Source organism: Symsagittifera roscoffensis, chromosome 3 (genome assembly GCF_963678635.1).
Source record: "Symsagittifera roscoffensis chromosome 3, txSymRosc1.1, whole genome shotgun sequence".
In the NCBI taxonomy this organism is placed as follows: Eukaryota; Metazoa; Xenacoelomorpha; order Acoela; family Convolutidae; genus Symsagittifera; species Symsagittifera roscoffensis.
Window position 1 is genome coordinate 63,949,990 of NC_087064.1, and position 19,778 is coordinate 63,969,767.

The 19,778-nt window shown below is 38.9% G+C and overlaps 1 protein-coding gene across 1 annotated transcript; it reads right to left on the reverse strand.

Annotated features, from left to right (window-relative positions):
* Nucleotides 1-1,459: 1,459 nt before the first annotated feature.
* On the reverse strand, nt 1,460-5,435 carry LOC134842796 (zinc finger SWIM domain-containing protein 5-like). The gene has a single exon (XM_063859285.1). It carries the CDS (start codon nt 5,404-5,406, stop codon nt 2,035-2,037), a length of 3,372 nt encoding a protein of 1,123 aa, XP_063715355.1. The 5' UTR covers nt 5,407-5,435; the 3' UTR covers nt 1,460-2,034.
* Between the last annotated feature and the right edge of the window lie 14,343 nt (nt 5,436-19,778).

Below are 19,778 nucleotides of genomic sequence, written 5' to 3' on the forward strand. Positions count from 1 at the left end.
CCCATAAGCAAAAACACTTCTCGCCATTTCTTTTGCAAAACAGCGATCTATAATTTACCTGTTTTACAACATTTTCCAAAAGTTCAATTTCAACATAACAGACACACTTCACTGAAAAAAAGAACAACGCATGATCTGAATCTCAATTTATTCTGACACTCGAGCCAAGACTGAACCCATTCGAAGTATCTCTAAGGAATTCAAAGGTGAGACACAAAACTCCCAGATACAAAACTTCGCCCCTTTCTTCAGCAGAGGTGCTCAAATTTGTCTTCAATTCCATCTTCAGGGAACTCCAACTTCAGGGGACTTTCGACAAGTTATGAAACCCAACACAACTTGCGGAACCCAATGCGGATTCCAGGGACAATGTACGCGGAATCGATGTAATCAAATTTTTCCGGAGAACAAAAGCTGAGCAACTTCTTTTCCTGCTATCGAAACTTAAAAAAATTAAGTGAACTGTTGTAAATTGAAAAAGAGTAGATAAAGGTAATATTACATATCAAAAACGGTATCAGAATTAATTGCACAGCAACTAAACAGCCAAATATGTGAAGAATGAAAGTAGATCACCTAATACAATGAACGCTTACGGTTAAACTGCAATGTGAGATGTGTGACCTTGAATAGCTTAGAAGGAGGCGGAGTTTTACGAATAGACTTGTTAATAAATATTTCATCCGAGTCAGTATAAAATAACTTCACATGTAAAATTCGAATGCTGCCGTCTATATATTTTTGGTTATCGACTATACACGGTACCAAAGTTGTTTTTGAAAAAAAATTACAAAATTCTAACCCTGCGTGCTTTGATCTCTGATATATCCAATTTACATTCTGATAAAAACAGAGTGACTCAAAAATGCGCGATAATCAAAATAACATTCAATTTTTGACAGCTGAAAAGGCCAGTCATTCAAGTCCAGGACATGTTTGGATGGCAAATAGTAAATGGACTACTTATTGACTGGCCCAAAAACAACAGGTTACTAGATATATCAAATTACTTTTGTACAAAACTAACTATAATTAGATGTGTTAAAGTCACTTGGAATAATGATGGCTTCGGCCATTGAAAAAACGAACAATTCCCCATCCAGTAATTGCGAGACATTGGAGGGAGAACGTAGGCCACTGTAAGCTACTTAGAAATAAACTAATATTCTGTATAAACTGAACTCAATCAAGACCAAAATTAAACTTAAACGGGGAAGCCCTAAATGAAACATCACAAAATCGACTGCTGAAACAGATTGAGCATGTGACAAATTGTACTTGTCAAATATGACGCATCAACAGTGCAATCCACCCCCCCCCCCCAAAAAAAATCAATTTAGGGGGTACAAAATACCGGTTTTTCAGAAATTAACTACGAGGGCAAAAATGATCTAAATTAGTCAAAAAAAATCAATCGATATCAAATTATGCTTAATTTTTTAAGATAAAATAGGTAGTCGGTTTTAAAAATTTTCTACAGTAGTATTTTCAGCGCGCTTGGGGAGGGGAGATTGTACTGTTGATCCAATATGACACTAGGAGACGGAAAACATACGTGATCTCAAGAAAGGAATCAAACTGTATTTGGTTTAGCCACTGCCCTCAATTAAATTCTTTGCTAACAGCCCCCCCTTGATCAGATCTTGACTCGATAACTATGTGCAATGTGGAAAGTATGAAGTTAACGTTCAGTTAAATATCTTCATATCTATATGTCATATTCACAATATTGCTCTTAACTGCATCGAGCTTTTTTAAATGTCGCCTAGCATTCATTCAATAACTTGATTTAATTACACTAAGCTAAATGCTATTCGCAATATTTGAAGGGATCAAAAACCATGATTACTACGGCACAACAATTTATGTGCATTCAATTCGAGGGCTTTTATGTATTATTCAAAAACCTTGGTCAAAACGACAAAAACAGCCGCGGACTAATTTGCAGGCCGCGACAGGACACAAAGTAATATTAAAAGGGAACTTCAGTTAGTTAGGAGACGAGATGACTGCTGGCTATGCTCGAAGTCGAAACTAAACTCGGGAGGTAGATGCTACATCGGCGGCTGTGAAAGTGGGGAATGTCTGTCTGATGAGTTGCATCAACTTCTTCTTTCCTTTATGAGTGGTCATCAAACTCTCCATCAACTGGGCGAACCTCTCGCGCCCATTCGGAGCTAGACTGAATGTATGACGAGCCTTGTGCAGGAGAGTCAAGAAGTCTGTGTAGTGTCTGGGACTAATGTGCTGCAATCTTGAAGTGATTCCCGACAGGTATGCATTCAAAGTTGCTTCCAGAAGCTCATTCAGAGGACTCTGATTGATGTTGAGAAACCTGCTGGAGGAGCTACCGCCGCCGGGAGACTTGGATCCCGCCGATCTCTTTGAGCTGTCCAGCACGTTGGGAGCAGACATTGTGCAACGTCTCAGAATATCTGAGAGTACGTTGGCACATTGTACGCTGCTTATAACCTGTCTCAGAGTGGCCACAATTTCCGACCTACCGAGCTGGAAACTGATGGCCACTGCCCAATGAACGTCGTTGACCGAATGATGAGTTTCTTGGCTTGCTCCGATTTTCAATCGCTTCAAAGCCAAGTTAGATAGCTTGAATGCACGGTATCTGTGCATGCGCTGTTCCAGGAACCTCGCAATTGTGAACAACTGACTGGACGTCAGCGTTCCTGGCGATGCTTCTAACACTATGTTGTAAGCAGCTTCAAATGCTTGTCTGTCATTTTCACAAAAGGTGAGAGCATATATCGCACAGTTGGCTGGGTCCTTCCTAGTACACTGCAGTACCAGAGTCCTAGTGCAGTTTTTGAGCTCCTGGATTTGTGTATAGTTCAACTGCAGCCGCATTGGAGTATCGCGATTCATGACAGTTGAAGACAAATTACTTGTGGCTTCCTTCGGACTGAGGAAATTAGACCAGGACTGCATCATTGAGATCAAAGCTCCTGCTCCCACATCCATCGCACAATTTATTTGCCATGTGACCATTTCACTGCGCCTCCACGTTGACGCCCTGAGTGTGATTCGCAGCAGTTGTAGGCCGAGTTCGAAGGCAACGTTTAGAAGTGTTTTCTTGCAGTCAGATTCCACAGTTCCGCCAGTCGCTTTCTTGTGAATATCCTGAGCCAAGGAAAACAGATGCGAAGCACTTTTGAGATGAAATTGCACTGCGTCTAGCACTTTTTTGATGAACAACATATTATCATTTGCCCCAATAAACATGGTCAAAGCCAGCTCTACTTGTCGAGACTGGAAATTGCCCAAAGTGTACCAGCGGGTATTCTCCGCGTTGAACATCAAACTCTCAGTATCGTCCGTAGTTTGATTGTTATCAGTCACTGGCAGTCGCAATCCTAGAACACCTATCTCAAATGCCAGTTCCCTTTCAACGTGAACCAACATTTCAAACAGGTATTTGCACAAGATTTGCATCGGCACACTTTCCGGGTGAACTTGTGCCGCCAGTCCATTATTGAATCCTTTCATCAAGGCCATCGACACGAGCATCAGAGTCTTGACGATGCGGGTGTCCATGTTAACATTTGACAGCTTTGAGATGATCAATTCCTCTGCTCTGCACAGGCGTTCTTGAGCATAGAGACCAGCAGGAAGCAATCTGTGTTGACTCATTCCGAGAATGGCAACTTCGAAGGCCAAACAGAGATAAGAATCTTCTTCGCTTCTAGGGCTCAGTCCATCAGGTATTGGAATGTGGGTAAATTTTGCAGCAGGGCTGGCCGAGTTGTCTTCGCTCACCTCTAGTAAGAGGTCAACCAGGGCAAGAATGGGTTCGGAAGGGTTCCCTACCCAAGAGTCCGCTGACTCAATAACTGGATCGTCGCTTCTTCGAGACTTCGTCACCTTCTTTTTCAAGCGTCTTCTCAAACTTCGAATCACTGCAAGAGAGAGAACTATGGATTCGTTCTCAAATCCATTACAGCGTAAGGTATCGACCCTGCATGTAGCTATTGATATTTCTTCATCCCAATATTTCAGATCAGAGGACTTTCTCATTGGATCTGAACCAGACTGGGCTCTCCGATGACGTTTTAAAAGAGCTTGCAACTGTGCGTCATCCCAAGTAAAAGAGTAAGTATCTAATGCGCGACTGAACACAGATCGCTTGTCATCGGCAACCAGGTCAATATTTGGCAGATCTGGGTTTTCAAGAGGACACTCTGGCTTCGAGTGCCACTCTGTTAGACACGCTCGCCAGTCTTCTCTTAAAGAAGACGGACACAGTGGATTGAACACTACCATTAGCCACATGTAGCCAAGGGTATCCCACAGAATTCTAGACTTTTCTGTCATGGCACTGCCTTGGTTGTGCCAAATCTTCAACTTTGGATCAGCTATGAACTCGAGGGTGATCAAGCGCAGCATTCGTGGACCATTCGTATCGCGAGCTTTCAGCATTTCTTTGATCTTTGAAAACATGCACTTGAGTTGTTTGGCAGAGTTATAATAGCCACCCTGTGAGAGATAGAATTTGACCTGTTCTTGCACTTGACTTTCATCGATAAAGTAGCAGTTATCGTCATCTCGGCTTGCTCCTGCAGTAGGGTCTGGATATCCGGCTAGCACGCTTATTTTGGAATTAGGACTCAATAATGAATCGACAACTTGTTGGCATGTGGGCAATATGTCCCGATGATGTTGAGCTATCGTATACATGCACAATTTTTGTAGCTGATCTTTGGTCATTTGGCAAAGTGACTCAGAAATGGGAAGACGATACTTCACTTCTTTAGCACATCTGATTCGGAACAATGCTAAGGCCACAACATGAGGACACCAGAAAATGTCTTTATTGTCGCAGGTACATGAAACTGATGTAATTTTGCACCTATCGAAATTGATTGACACTTTGTATTGCTTTTCGTCGTTGAGAAAGTCGAAATCGGAAGAACTTGGTTTTGAGTTAGGGCAGTTGATACTTCCACTCAAGTGGAACCCTATTTGCAGCGCATCTCGAACATTTCCGTCATTCAGAAGTCGGACTGCTCGATTGAACTGCTGCTTAGGCCCCGCTGCACTGGCACTTGACTCTACAACAGAAGAGAACGCACTGGTGTATTTCATGGCATCGTGATTAGCACCAACAGAGGAAGAAATTGACGAGTACATTCGGATCTCATCTTCGTTTCTTGGGAACGACCAGTATATAATTCTCAACTGCACTGCTTCTGGGACAGGAGAGAACCGGTCCTCTACAGTTTGGAATGGAATGCTTACAGCGACTACTTCTGCGCAGATATCCAATAAGGTTCGACATGAATATTGAGCACAAGACTTTTTCGCCTCGGGAGGTTTTTGGGGCGATTTGAATTTACGCTTAAGCCTGCGCTGGGATGAATGACTCGTTCCGACACTCTGGTCGTCTCGAGACATTTCTTAAAGGCGATTTATTGCTCTCATATGCTCTAGAAGAGTACAATTGTGATAAACATTGGAAAAAGTACGAGTATTAACAAAACCCATCTGAGAAACCAGAAAAATCCCAGCGATTAGTCGGTTCTTTTAATGCTTTATTTTTAATTTCTTCTTTTTATCGCCAAAATGTTTGAACTCGAAGATTACCGAGATTGTAACGACGAATTGAAATATGAGATTTATACACAGAGGCGAAGCGGAGCTTCGCACCACTTGCGATACAACACAAACATAAGAAAGTCTAAAAAAACTGAATGTTAAAAAAAACCAGTTGAACCAAAGTTTCCGTATGTCTCGATAAAAAACAACTAGGAGCCCAGCTAAAGGGATACCAGCCATGCTTCATACTGAATGAATTTTCTATGCTCATGCGGCACAAAAAATTTGATTTCAAAAATTGGACTTTGCCCAAAAACTTAGTTGTTTCTCTATTAATTTTGAGATAATCAGTATTGCCATGAATTTAACATTTCTCTTACAAAAATTTAAGGAGTCGCCACTACTGTATGAACAATTATTGAAACAGGTTTTTTCAATTGAACTTTTCATCTCAGTAAAGATGGGAAACTCAGCACTTCCTGGTATAGCAAGCCCACGGATACAGGCCTCATGTTGTCTTTCCGGGCATGTGCCCCGAAACTGTACAAGCGAAATATCATAGAAGGTAGTCTGTCGCATCAATAACACCACGTCGAGTTGGAACAAATTCCACGATGCAATAGTTTCAGCAAAGTGCATGTTCGAGAAAAACCAGTACCCACCTCCATATTACGATCCAATACTCGAGAACGCAATAAGTAAAATTTTTACTCAAAAGGAACAACGGCTACAGATGCGAAACTGAAAAAAAAGAAATCACGTCCCACTCTGCTGATGGAATATAGAGGACACATTTCCGACCGTTTCAGTAGAAGTATCAGGAAGATCACAGAAGCCTGCGTTCTGTTTACCACACGGAAAATGAAAACGTTCTTACCTTCCCTGAATAGCAAGATACCAGATGATCTGAAAAGCCGAGTCATTTACGAAATAACCTGTTCTGGATGCGAGTCCAGCTATGTCGGTCAGACGACACGGCATTTGATGACCCGACTAGCGGAACATACCCGTATCAGCTCACCCGTGGGAAGTCACCTCGAAAACTGCATCGGAGACGCTTCAGAAATTTGCTCCAAGATTCTGGACCAGACTGAAGATCCAGGACGACTTGTTTGCCGAGCCAGGCGAAGAGATTGCAAGAGCAGAGGAAGTGAATGCGATCCTATGAACAACTAAAGGCTTGGGAAGAGATCGTGATCAGCTCCGACGATGAGAAAGCGCTGCTGAGGCAGATCACATTGTCGAATGCATCAGGTCCTAGAATCTCAAGGGCGAGGAGCATGAAGTGAGAAGGAAGCTCAGTGTCGGTTTCTTGAGTCTTGGGAGGGAAGGAAAAAGGGCCTCGAGTGTGAACTTGGATAAAATCTGAGGTCACGGAAAAAGAAATTTTAATGAACTAAAGTATTGTTATTATTATGCTATATCTATTATATGAATCAAAATGCTGCATGACAATTTTCTGATTGGATAAGACAAAAAAAATTTAATCATTAGCTTGCAAAGCGGAAATTTAGGGTGCAGGTGTATGCAGATTTTGATTGCTGTTTAGCGATAATGTGACAATTTTGCATGGTTGAGAATTTTGGGGTGTAGATAAAGTTAAATCTGCTGCAAACTTCTGTAAATGACCACTGGCACTGTATCTTGAGCAACACTCAACATTCTGGGGGCTCACTGGCAGACGGCGACACGCGATGAGGACATCGATCTTGAGTCCGGGGAGTATGTGCCAGACGGTAACATTTGAAAGTCTGATCTTGAACAACGCAAGAAACATGATTTTGGGGTGAAATCAAATTTTTCAAACATTTGAATTGGACATGTCATGATCAAGTTTTTCGCGACAACTGAAAATATAAGAAACATAATATCAGAAGAACCGATTTACAATAGCCGGAAAGTAGTCGAAAAAAGCAGAAGGAAATTGCTATTCGCAATTTCCAGATATAAGATTACACGAGAGTAGAGCTGTCTTATTCGAAACAGAAGGCAGAACGATCGTCGAGTTGGAACAAATTCCACGATGCAATAGTTTCAGCAAAGTGCATGTTCGAGAAAAACCAGTACCCACCTCCATATTACGATCCAATACTCGAGAACGCAATAATTAAAATTTTTACTCAAAAGGAACAACGGGCTACAGATGCGAAACTGAAAAAAAGGAAATCACGTCCCACTCTGCTGATGGAATATAGAGGACACATTTTGGGGTGTAGATAAAGTTAAATCTGCTGCAAACTTCTGTAAATGACCACTGGCACTGTATCTTGAGCAACACTCAACATTCTGGGGGCTCACTGGCAGACGGCGACACGCGATGAGGACATCGATCTTGAGTCCGGGGAGTATGTGCCAGACGGTAACATTTGAAAGTCTGATCTTGAACAACGCAAGAAACATGATTTTGGGGTGAAATCAAATTTTTCAAACATTTGAATTGGACATGTCATGATCAAGTTTTTCGCGACAACTGAAAATATAAGAAACATAATATCAGAAGAACCGATTTACAATAGCCGGAAAGTAGTCGAAAAAAGCAGAAGGAAATTGCTATTCGCAATTTCCAGATATAAGAATACACGAGAGTAGAGCTGTCTTATTCGAAACAGAAGGCAGATCGATCGCAAGTAAAGAAGAGATCAATTAGAAGTGGACCAGAGTGAACCTTCGGTGGAAAGATGGACAAGCGAAGTCTCCCAATGGTCCAGAACCAAAACTTGTTTCTTGAGTTAAAGCTGACTTATCGAAAACTTCTTGAGTCAAACTTGATTACCCATTTTTGCTAGAGTTGCTGGTTAGTTTATTTACTCCAATTCTAGAGTGTGCCGGTATGTGAGTACCCAATTTACATTTCTTGAGTGTGTTTTATATTGTTATGTTGAGATAAGGAGAGTTTTAGGTTGATCCGTCTGAAATGGATCAAAGTTCCACTGTCTAATAAAAAGTAACTATATGGATTGTTTCGACCCTGTTTTTAACGGCGTTCGCGTGTTTTAGGTGTTTTGAGACCTAAATATGGGGACGTTCTTGTTTTATAGAGTGGGGGATTTTTTGGTAGTGGCCTCTAAGATGTAACAAAGGTTTTAGTATCATGTCGCAAGTGAACCGAAATGGCTCCGACCGTTTGAGGTAGAAAAACACGAGAGATAGTATCCCTGAATTTTGAGGCGCTTTTGCAGAAAAGGTTCCCAAAACCCGGATTTCTCGATTAAACAAAACCTCAGAGTTGGCTAGGTGATTTTCGCGTAACGTCCAAAAGATCCCAAAAGTTACGAAACTGACTTGTTCGAAGGCCTTAATTTTTTTCTTAAACAATCCGGGCATGTTCAATTATACACATAGGCTTTCAACAACCTATTGTATTGAGTAAACCTATGATATCAGATTTGGCATAATAGGTATTGAGAAAAGTCCAAAAAACTGTCAACATAAAAAATGTCATTTTCGAGTAGCCGCTTACTTGTAGAAAACAAGTCGGAGCCGCTTACGCATAAGGATTTTATGTTCAAATGAACCCAAAATGTCAGGTTTGGGAGGGTAGTTTTCGATTTAAAAAAAAAACTTTAAAAAAACGGTCAAAATCGAAACCATAAAATTTGGAGTCAAAAAAATTGGGGCGTGGTTGCATAACCAAATGAGCTACCCATAACCCGTTCTTCGAATTGAACACAGAATCTCAGATTTGGCATGGAAGTTTTCGATAATACTCAAAAACTATGAAAAACGGTCAAAAAATCATAAGTTTGACGTTTCCGAGAGCGATCACTTTTTTTGTTAAAAAATTATGTGAGTAGCCGCTAATGCAGGGGAGCTTCCCCTTGCTAGTTACCTCCCTAAATCTCACAACATCAGATTTCAAATAATAGCTTTCGAGAGAAGTCATAAAGAATCACAAAACTCCTGAATCACAAACTGGACTAATACGAGGGCCATAACGTTTTATGTAGAAAAAAAAAACAATTTGGCGTAGCCGCTTATACAGGGAATTTTCCTGAAAAGCTCAAAACATTTAAACCAAGTGTTCCTCGAATAAAAGAGTGGCAGTTATTGAGAAAACGAAAAAAATAGGTCAAATTAGATTCTTTTTTTTAAGGCGGTGATCAGAAGTAAAAAATTAAGTCTTCTAAAAAAAATAATACAAGTGTGAGAACATGAAAAATATCAATAGAGTTAAAAGAAAATACATGTATAAAACAAAAAGATAGTTCTTCATGTACGAGAATAGGAGTTGTCAATTTCGAAGGCGGTGTACAGAGGGGTTAAGTAGGAAAAGACTATAGTGGAAGATGTAAGTACCATGACTTCAGCTTCACTAGGCAAGGGATCTCTCCCTTGTAAAATCAAGTTTCACTGCTCATATTCGCCATGTGTTTGAGATTAGTTCATCATAGTCTAACTAGAAGTGGACCAGAGTGAACCTTCGGTGGAAAGATGGACAAGCGAAGTCTCCCAATGGTCCAGAACCAAAACTTGTTTCTTGAGTTAAAACTGACTTATCGAAAACTTCTTGAGTCAAACTTGATTACCAATTTTTGCTAGAGTTGCTGGTTAGTTTATTTACTCCAATTCTAGAGTGTGCCGGTATGTGAGTACCCAATTTAAATTTCTTGAGTGTGTTTTATATTGTTATGTTGAGATAAGGAGAGTTTTAGGTTGATCCGTCTGAAATGGATCAAAGTTCTACTGTCTAATAAAAAGTAACTATATGGATTATTCCAACCCTGTTTTAACGGCGTTCGCGTGTTTAAGGTATTTTGAGATCTAAGTATGGGGACGTTCTTGTTTTATAGAGTGGGAGATTTTTTGGTAGTGGCCTCTAAGCTGTAACAAAGGTTTTAGTATCATGTCGCGAGTGAACCGAATTCGCTCCGACCGTTTGAGGTAGAAAAACACAAGAGATAGTGTCCCTGACTCTTGAGCCAATGGTTTAAGGGTCTATTTTTTTTTAACCTCATATGCGACTTAAGTAGGCGACTGTTACAATGCTTTGTTTTTCATTTCATCTTAGATTTGTTCAGGTGATCATAAAGAAAGTTCAGAAAATTTCTAACAAAAAAAACAGTACAAGTTTCACAACACGGTCAAAAGACTTTCCAAAATAATAAATTGTTTCGACAAAAAGCATATTGAGGCGCTTTTGCAGACAAGGTTCCCGAAACCGGATTTCTCGATTAAAGAAAACCTCAGAATTGGCTAAGTGATTTTCGCGTAACGTCAAAAAGATCCAAAAAACTCTTGTTACAAAACTGACTTGTTCGAAGGCCTTAAATGTTTTCTTAAACAATCCGGGCATGTTCAATTATACACATAGGCTTTCAACAACCTATTGTATTGAGTAAACCTATGATATCAGATTTGGCATAATAGGTATTGAGAAAAGTCCAAAAAAACTGTCAACATAAAAAATTTCATTTTCGAGAAGCCGCTTACGTGTAGAAAACAAGTCGGAGCCGCTTACGCATAAGGATTTGATGTTCAAATGAACCCAAAATGTCAGGTTTGGGAGGGTAGTTTTCAATTTAAAAAAAAAACTTTCAAAAAAAAACGGTCAAAATCGAAACCCCCGAGGGCCATAAAATTTGGAGTCAAAAAAATTGGGGCGTGGTTGCATAACCAAATGAGCTACCCATATCCCGTTCTTCGAATTGAACACAGAATCTCAGATTTGGCATGGAAGTTTTCGATAATAATCAAAAACTATGAAAAACGGTCAAAAAATCATAAGTTTGACGTTTCCGAGAGCGATCACTTTTTGTGTTTAAAAATTATGTGAATAGCCGCTAATGCAGGGGAGCTTCCCCTTGCTAGTTACCTCCCTAAAGCTCACAACATCAGATTTCAAATAATAGCTTTCGAGAGAAGTCTTAAAGAATCACAAAACTCCTGAATCACAAACTGGATTAATACGAGGGCCATAACGTTTTATGTAGAAAAAAACAATTTTATGTAGAAAAAACCACCAAGTACTTGGAGAAAAGAGTGGCAGTTATTGAGAAATAAAAATAATACAAGGAGCTGTCAATTTGGAAGGCGGTGTACAGAGGGGTTAAGTAGGAAAAGACTATTAAGGAGGATGTAAGTATGTATATACCATGACTTCAGCCTCACTAGGCAAGGGATCTCTCCCTTGTAAAATCAAGTTTCACTGCTCATATTCGCCATGTGTTTGAGATTAGTTCATCATAGTCTAATTCAAAATGTCTATTCAAAATCTAATTCAAAATGATTACAGTGCCATTCCGCCGGATTGGCACAGCCGAACCCTCCGACGAGCGAAAGAAAGAACATTAGTGTTGTTAATGACGAATTAATCACGAAAAGGAGGGTCGGAATTCTCTAGTGGTAAATTTTAAAAAATTCGAATTGCGGCGGAATATTTCTGAGAAAAACAAAAAGTGGCCATATTTGGCAGAAAGCGGACAGAAAAACAGAACACCCGACTTGACAAGTGAAGAACGGTCGAGAAAAATAGCGAGAAAAACAAGGGGTCTTTTATCGTGACAATCACTCACGATAAGACGTATAGCGGGAGCCGATAAGAAGAAAGGAGACTTCAGTGGGACAGCCGGATCAGTACCCTCCCGTGCCATGAAGTTGGAGAAATAACAACGTTATTTGTTGAAGAGTACGGAATCGGAGGTCCGGCGCGCATAGACTTATATGTTGAGAGACTGTGATAAACTGACTTTTTAGCTGCTTTAATGCCCTGAACGATTGAATTAACCCCAATATCGTTTGCTATTTCAGAGCATGAGTAGCTAGGAAGAGGAAAGGATCAAAGTATATAACTGTCACTAAAAACATAGTAAAATAGGATATTCGAGCCGTGTTTTTAATAGCAATCACGTAGTCTGGGGATCCGAGACCCAGCTATGTGGTTGTCTTTGCATGCAAACGAAAGCTGATCAAACGTCGCTTGATTGATGGCCTAAAAATGGTCCAGAGACAGACCAGAAAATCAACTGGTTAGGTCTGATTGGTGAAAAACGAGTCGAATTTAGGTAACTGACGCCGGCCAGTCGTCAATAGGTGCTTTTTCTACGCTCCGTCACTATATAGTCTTTGGGCGAATGTTAATTATTTTTCTTCAGTCTGATTCTACCACTGAATTTCAAAGTCTTTGGAAGTCTGTCTGCTAGTGCGCTGGTTTAGATAAAAAGTTAAGCTCGCATTCCGATAGTCGCGGTTTCCTTTCGTCAAATGCAAGTTCTTCGTCGGATCTTCATTGAAGTGTTGGTTGCTTCACTTTTAAGTAACCTTCCCATTCAAACTCAAAAACTCCGTTCATGCTTTTTGATAGAAAAAGAAGAGCTTGAAGCTGTAGAATTAGAGATATGGGTAGAAATTGAGTGTTTAAAAGGTAATTTTTGTAGTAATTTATGCTTGAGTAGACCTTTTGGATCCACTTAATATATTTTTTCTGTATATTTTCTGACAATTTTTGATTTTCAATTTTCGGATACCAGCAAGGAACTCCGTACAATATGAGAGGGACAACCATTGACTTGTAAAGGTTTATTTTAATTTGTGACTCCAGTCTTGATTAGCTTCTTCTTAAGATAAAGAGTTCTTTTAAAGTTTTGTTCACTGCCGTCTTGATTTGTGTATTCCACTTCAGATCAGCTAGTGTTTGACTAATTAAATCTTTTTCACTTTTCGTTCTCTCGATTTTTTCACCGGAGGAATAAAAAGTGTGTTTTTTTGAGCTTTTCATAAATATATGTGAGCATTTCTTCACGTTCAGTGGTAGCTTATTTTCGTCGCTTCAAATTTTCACTCGTGAGAGATCGACTTGAAACTAAGTCGATTGAAATAATTGTTGCGTCATTTGCGCATATCAGTAGAAAAGAAAGTTTACATACCTCTGGAAGGTTGTTTATATGCATAACAAATAGCTGATTTTCCAGAACTGATACTTAGGGCACTCCGTTTCTGACGAGTATTCAGGGGTAGTCCGGAGTGGTCAGGCAGACAGGGAAGTCTGCCGTCTTTTAATTGTTACCTTTTTTATGAAACTGAGTAGTAGTGTGTGAAAAAATTGAAGGTTTTTGCAAAAAGTGAAATTAGTTTTCAAAACGGGTTTTCTGACTTTCTAAAAGTTCATTTATGGAAACTAATTTGATTAAAGAGATTATTTTTAAACCAGTTTTGCGTACCAAAGCTGTGATAAAACAGATGAATTGCACATGACGAAGAAAAAATTTTATGTTGTTCTAGAAAACAAAAATTTATCCAAAGTTAAATCTGCCAAACTCACCTACAGATTTCTTTTTTCTTCCATTTCTTTACAAAAATTAAAGATCAATTCATGTATGATTAGATTCGGATTAATATTCCCAGAAATTTGCTTTGAAAAATTGATCAATATTGAAACTTCCGAACAAAAGTAAATCAGAACTAAGAATTCTAACTATATTCTCGAAAAAAACAGGTTCTCAAGGATAAAAAAGGGAAATTGACATGATAGAAATTTTTCAAAAAAACTAATAATTTTAATATATTTTTTGTATTTTTCGGTAGTGTTTTTAATTTTTTTTCTGTCGAACAACTTGTGGTCATTTAATTTTGGGAATTTTTTTGGCGTATACTTTTACTTTTTTGAAAAGCTTAAGGGACTCTGGTCTTGGTGGCAACCTTAACCCATAACATAAAGGATCAGTTTTTTCTGATTGAGGCATCAAATGTAGTTTGTTTTAAAAATGGGACTGTAATTCTCATAGAAAAAATTTTTTGTATGAATAATTCTATGAAACGGAGCCTCTGATTGAAAATCTCATTCTCAATGGACTTTGAAAAATGATCTACCGACGAGAAAGAAAAGCTTCTTTAATTGAGCAAACCAACGTATTTGAGTTGATCGTACCCCTGAAGAAAAAAACATTTTCAAGTTATAATCAGCTACAGTCAACAACTACAGTAACTTCTCTATCTCTTTTGCACTCTCAGCTCATGATTTAAAAATGCTCTTCTCAGTCCATAAAAACCATTTTTTTCTACTCTGCTGATTTTGCTGTGCCTGAATCAGTTTGAACTGAAGCGCGTAACTCTGCTTTTGGAGTATTCTTTACCCAATTGAATTTCCCAAGTGAAGAGTGGCACAAAAGTGAAGTCAAGAGAAGTGTTTCAGTGCACCTTGCCAGATGCATATACTCATCAACCAAAATCAATTTGGATTGCTGGCGATGATGTTGGAGGTTGCCGAATATGTTGAGATTGAGGTTTTCATTTTCTTGACTCAACATATGTGGCTCAAACTGTACACGATTTCGTTTTTTCCTGAAAAATAGAAAGATCTGATAAGAACGCATTTATAATCGAAGAGGAGGAAGGGTTTTCTGACCCAAGGATTTCAGTGAGCCACCAGCAGTACCAATTAACAAGTGAACCAACAGCAGTTTTTTTGCGAGACCAGATTTGCTCTTCCATTGCAAAGATTTGCAAAAATTTTAGGAACTCGGCTGCTCGACAGCAGTAGTATAGATATACGACACTGGGATCGGGGGGGGGGGGGGTGATCCCTACAGGGATCATTGGGTATAGATTATACCTAATGATCCCTATGTAAATATTTATACCTAATGATCCCTATGTATAATTTTCATAGCAAATGATCCCTATGTAAAATATTTATACCTAATGATCCCTATGTAAAATATTTATACCTAATGATCCCAATGTATAATTTTTATACTTAATGATCCCTATGTAAAACTTCGGTAAATTATTGAGTATTCCCACTGAACGTTGTGGAAACGGGAATGGAATTAAGTTTTGGTCGGTGCATGTTTTCCCTTCTAAAGTTTGGGGGTATTGGCTTGTTTACATGTAAAAGGACGTTATATACCTATTATATGTAATAGGAAAGCATCAGATTTTGGCAGCGTAGCTTAACTGTTGGCTGCGGTGAACGATTTCCTTCAAAAATGCATGTTTTATTGCTGAATCTCAAAGAAAGGAAAATTCGTCAATTGCGGCGGCCGCCACCTCTATTTAGGCAAAAGCTAATGATCAATTTGACCGAAATAAGAATGAAAAGTTTTTTTAAGCTAAATGAAAGTAAAAAACAAAGTAAAATTATGCAACACTGAAAACTCTAAAATAATGAAATTGGCTGGAAAATTTCGACATTTCCATTTTCCGTGTCTACAGGAGACTGAAAAATAAACGTCTGAAATCTATGACAAAAGCTTTGATTTTATAGAAAGGTTGAAAGAGCTAATAAGTTGAAGTGGGTTAAGATCTTGAAAAACGAGAACACTGATGAAAGCCAAAAGTGCCCAGAAATATTGTCAAAACTTGTACCTAACTTGTTACTATAAAATTGAAGTGGAACAAAATTTCTTGGGGTCCGAGTAGAGGAAAACGCATGGCGCTCGACTCTCAGCCGAAAGGCGGCATTTCAAAACCCGTCCGGAAATTGTACTGAAAGGAGGCAACAGTTGCTGGTATGGTGATATCCCCCCATAGATCGATTTTGTATTTTTTCTATAGTAATCTAACTTCTCGGAATACTGCTATTCAGTTAAAAATTGGGTAAAAAAGTCAATTACTAAAAAATGTAGTAGTTAAAATGAAATTGAAAAATGTACAAAACAGCCATTTTAAATTGTTAGTTAATGGGTAAGCATGTGAGTTAGGAAACGTTTCAAAACATGATCATTTATGTAAGCAAAATCAGAAGCATCACCATTAAAGTTTTTATCATAAATCAAATGTGCAATATAAATGCAAAAAGAACCGCACATGGTAGAGTTTGAGTCTTGCATGGGAAAGTTTGTCATCAATTCAGTCACCTGATGAAAATTCTCGTTCAATCGTTTATACAGATTGGTGTACTGCCAAAGAGGAAGACCGCGAGGATCAGCAAAACATAAAACACTTCTTCTGTTGCAAATTACAATCCAATGTGTCCCCGGAGAATCTGATTTTGAAGTGTTCACAATCATAAAGATATTGTTTGGGATGTGAGGTGGAAAATTGTCCGCTGCAAATACTCCAAGAAACTTATATTTCAGATGTTTACAATTCTGAATGAGGTCCTGCAACTGGATTTCATCCATTTTTAGACTGTCTAAATGGGAAGGACGTTCTTTGTAACTTTGCGGTCGGAGGTAATAAATACATTGGATGAGCGTATACCCCAAACAAAACTTTCCAGGTTTGCTGTCAAAGCGTTTGAGAATTGAAGATCGAGTGAAACTGAGCAGTTAGTAAGTTCTGGATGCAAGAAGTCATGAGCTGCCTGCTGTGTGCTAGTGAGATCAAAACACATAATAAAGTGCTGTTGGTAGTTATCCAGAGTGATTCCCAGCCCGCAGTGCAACAAACCTAGCGCTGATAGTGTGTTGAAGAAGAGACGTTTATGATCTTGTGTACTGATTGGTGTACTTGCTATTGGTAAACCGTTCCGTCTCAAGGTAACTTGCTCCAATCCAAACTTTTGATAATGAAAAAGATTCGTTCGGTTTGTTCCTAGAAATGCATTATTTGTGTTCAATGCTATTATAATTTGTCTCACCGGTTCACGAGCAAAAAAGTCTTCCTGTTGCCAGCTGCGCTGACCAGCTGTTGCAAGAAATGTTTTTGTAATTTCTTCTTGATATGGGTAGTTTGCAGGAGTTTTGAGCAAAGTTGATTCAATGGCAGAGAGCACATGGTCGGTCACAGTCATTTTTCTAATATATAGGTTCGCTTCGAGTATTTGCAGCTTGTAATGCTTGGCAGCATCTTCAGAAATAATGAGAAAGTCTTCATGAGAACGTCTGTAGGAAAGTCTGAGGGTAACACCGCTCAACAGATGCTTGTCACATGTGAAAAAATCAACTCCAGCGGGTCCATAGAACCAAATTTCCCTCGATTCACGGACCAGTTCTCGTTGAGATGTGAAATCAGCTGCATCTATTGCAGCGGGATTGTTTTCAAAACGATATCCCTGACACTTAAGCCATGAATCCTTGGCTCCTTTGCTGTTAGAAAATTCTGTTCCAATAAAGCTTTTATGCGCAAAATTACTATTGGCATTTGAGATTTTGAGTCCATTAGCAGAGAGGGTACAGTCAGAGAAAAGGGAATACAGGGAGTTGTTTACGAGGAACGGTGAATCAGAGACAGTAGGATCAGTGTTGTCGTATCGCAGATCAGCTCCATTTGATTGCGTTACTTTGCATCGTATTTCCAAATAAATTTTTTGCAGGTCAACAAAATTATTACGGTCACCGGTGATTTCAAATTCAAGCATTGGTCCATTGGGTGAATAGACAGGTCCAATTTTTTGATCAAAAATGTTTTCAAAAGTAATCAAAAGAGGTTATTTTCAAACAAATCCAGAGAGCTATGGGTAGCTTCATTGGGTAACAAATTAGCGATCATTTTTGATGTTTGAGAAAAAATCTGCTCGACTTCTCACTGGTCTGGTTTTTCTTCGAATGGTTGTTTTTCTTTTTCGAGCCCCTACTGACCTTCTTCTTTGTAATCCATTCATTGGTGTCTTTCGCCGACGACGTCTACCACCACCGAGTTGTTTTCTTGCAGTTTTTGTGACAGTGTTTTTCAATGCTTATTTAGGAGAATTCTTTTTCATAGCGACATCAATTAGTTCTGGCGCTGCACTCATCAAAAGTTCTCTGCCCAGTTTTTTCGCAGCCGGTAGAATAACCCGTCGTGCAAACGGTATAGCAACACGACCAATACCAGCAGCCAAAGCGCCAAATCCACTGCCGCGTTGTCGGTAGTGTCCAGAGAAATGAGGAAGTGAAGCTTGTTTTGCATAATATTGTTCCATTGGTTTTCAATCAAAGCGCTTGAATTTTAGAGTCAACACAACTTTACCAGTTCCTGCAAAGGGCACTAGTCTTCCAGTTTCTGTGCGCAACTGTGCCGATATTGATTGTACAGATGAAGTGAATAATTTTTTGTAGTCTAAATTAGTGAAGTTTTTTCGATGATTAGGTTCAATGCTGCAGGCACTACCGTTTTTGATGCGTCTATTTGAATCAATGACGCGTAACAATGGGGCCTTTGCATCACCAACAGTTTGGTATTGAATCATGTCAATATAGACAAAAATTAGACTTGTCCCACTTGATAAGTCATATGGGAAATGAGATTCGTACAGTTCGTTTCCTTCATAAGATGCATGGAAGGAGGGTATCATTTTGTAACCAATGTGATATTCACCGTTCTCATCAAGCTTTGCATTGTAGCCTAACAGACTGGGTATTTGGGGACTTGGGAATGAGATTCCTTCATTTGCGTTCATCCAAATGCTCATGCTATTCGTGATTTCTTGAGGACTCGCATCAAAATGAATTTTGTCTTTGAGTTTTGTTTTTATCTCATTAATCAATTGTTCTATAAAAGTGTACTGTCCTGATTTGATAAAAACCTTTTCGCCATAGTAGGGTCTGGAAATTGTATTCCGATTGCCAGCGTTGGATTTACTGGCTACTACTTCGGATGCTCTGAAGTACGTAAATTCCTCATCAGTAACATTGTTTAATTTTGTGGGGAAAATTATTTCCGAGAGAGCAACTCTGCAATCTCCGTCTAAAGCTGTTTCTTCTTTACAAAAATTTCTAAAACTGGCCAAAGTGTTGTCTGGGAAAAAATCCATTGATGCTGTTGAAATCAAATGTACAGTAAACTCATCACTGCCCATTTTCGTTATAATCAGCTTTGTTTCCAATTAAACTAAGTTCTTTTTCATAAAATTTTCCGCTCATTTCTTCCTTTTCCGCATCAATGAGACTGTATGTTCGTGGGTTTACAGTAGGAATGGCAACTATTTCAAAAACTTCGTCTATAAAAATCTGCTTGTAACCTTTTCTAAAAGGCAAGTCAGTCTTCGCTATTCGCACATAGTCACCAACATAAAATTTTGGTTTCTGTACCAACTTCGATGAACTGTTTGCAATTAATGAAACTAAAGCAGGTACATGTTTTCTTGTGACATTGTTTGGAGCCAATTTTGTTACTCTATTAACGCGTGAGTTAATCGTTTGAACAAAACTTTGTAATTTTTCAATATAACTGTAAGTCCATTCAAACTCCAAGTATTTGTAGATAATACTTTTCAGCGATCGAATGTTTCTTTCGGCAAACGCTGATTTTTTTTCACTGTGAGTATTGTATTTGATGATTTCTCGTTTAGTACATAACTTTTCGAACTCTCCTTTAAACTCGGTGCCTTTGTCAACCCAATCTTTTTTTGGTTGTTTTGTTTTGATCATTTT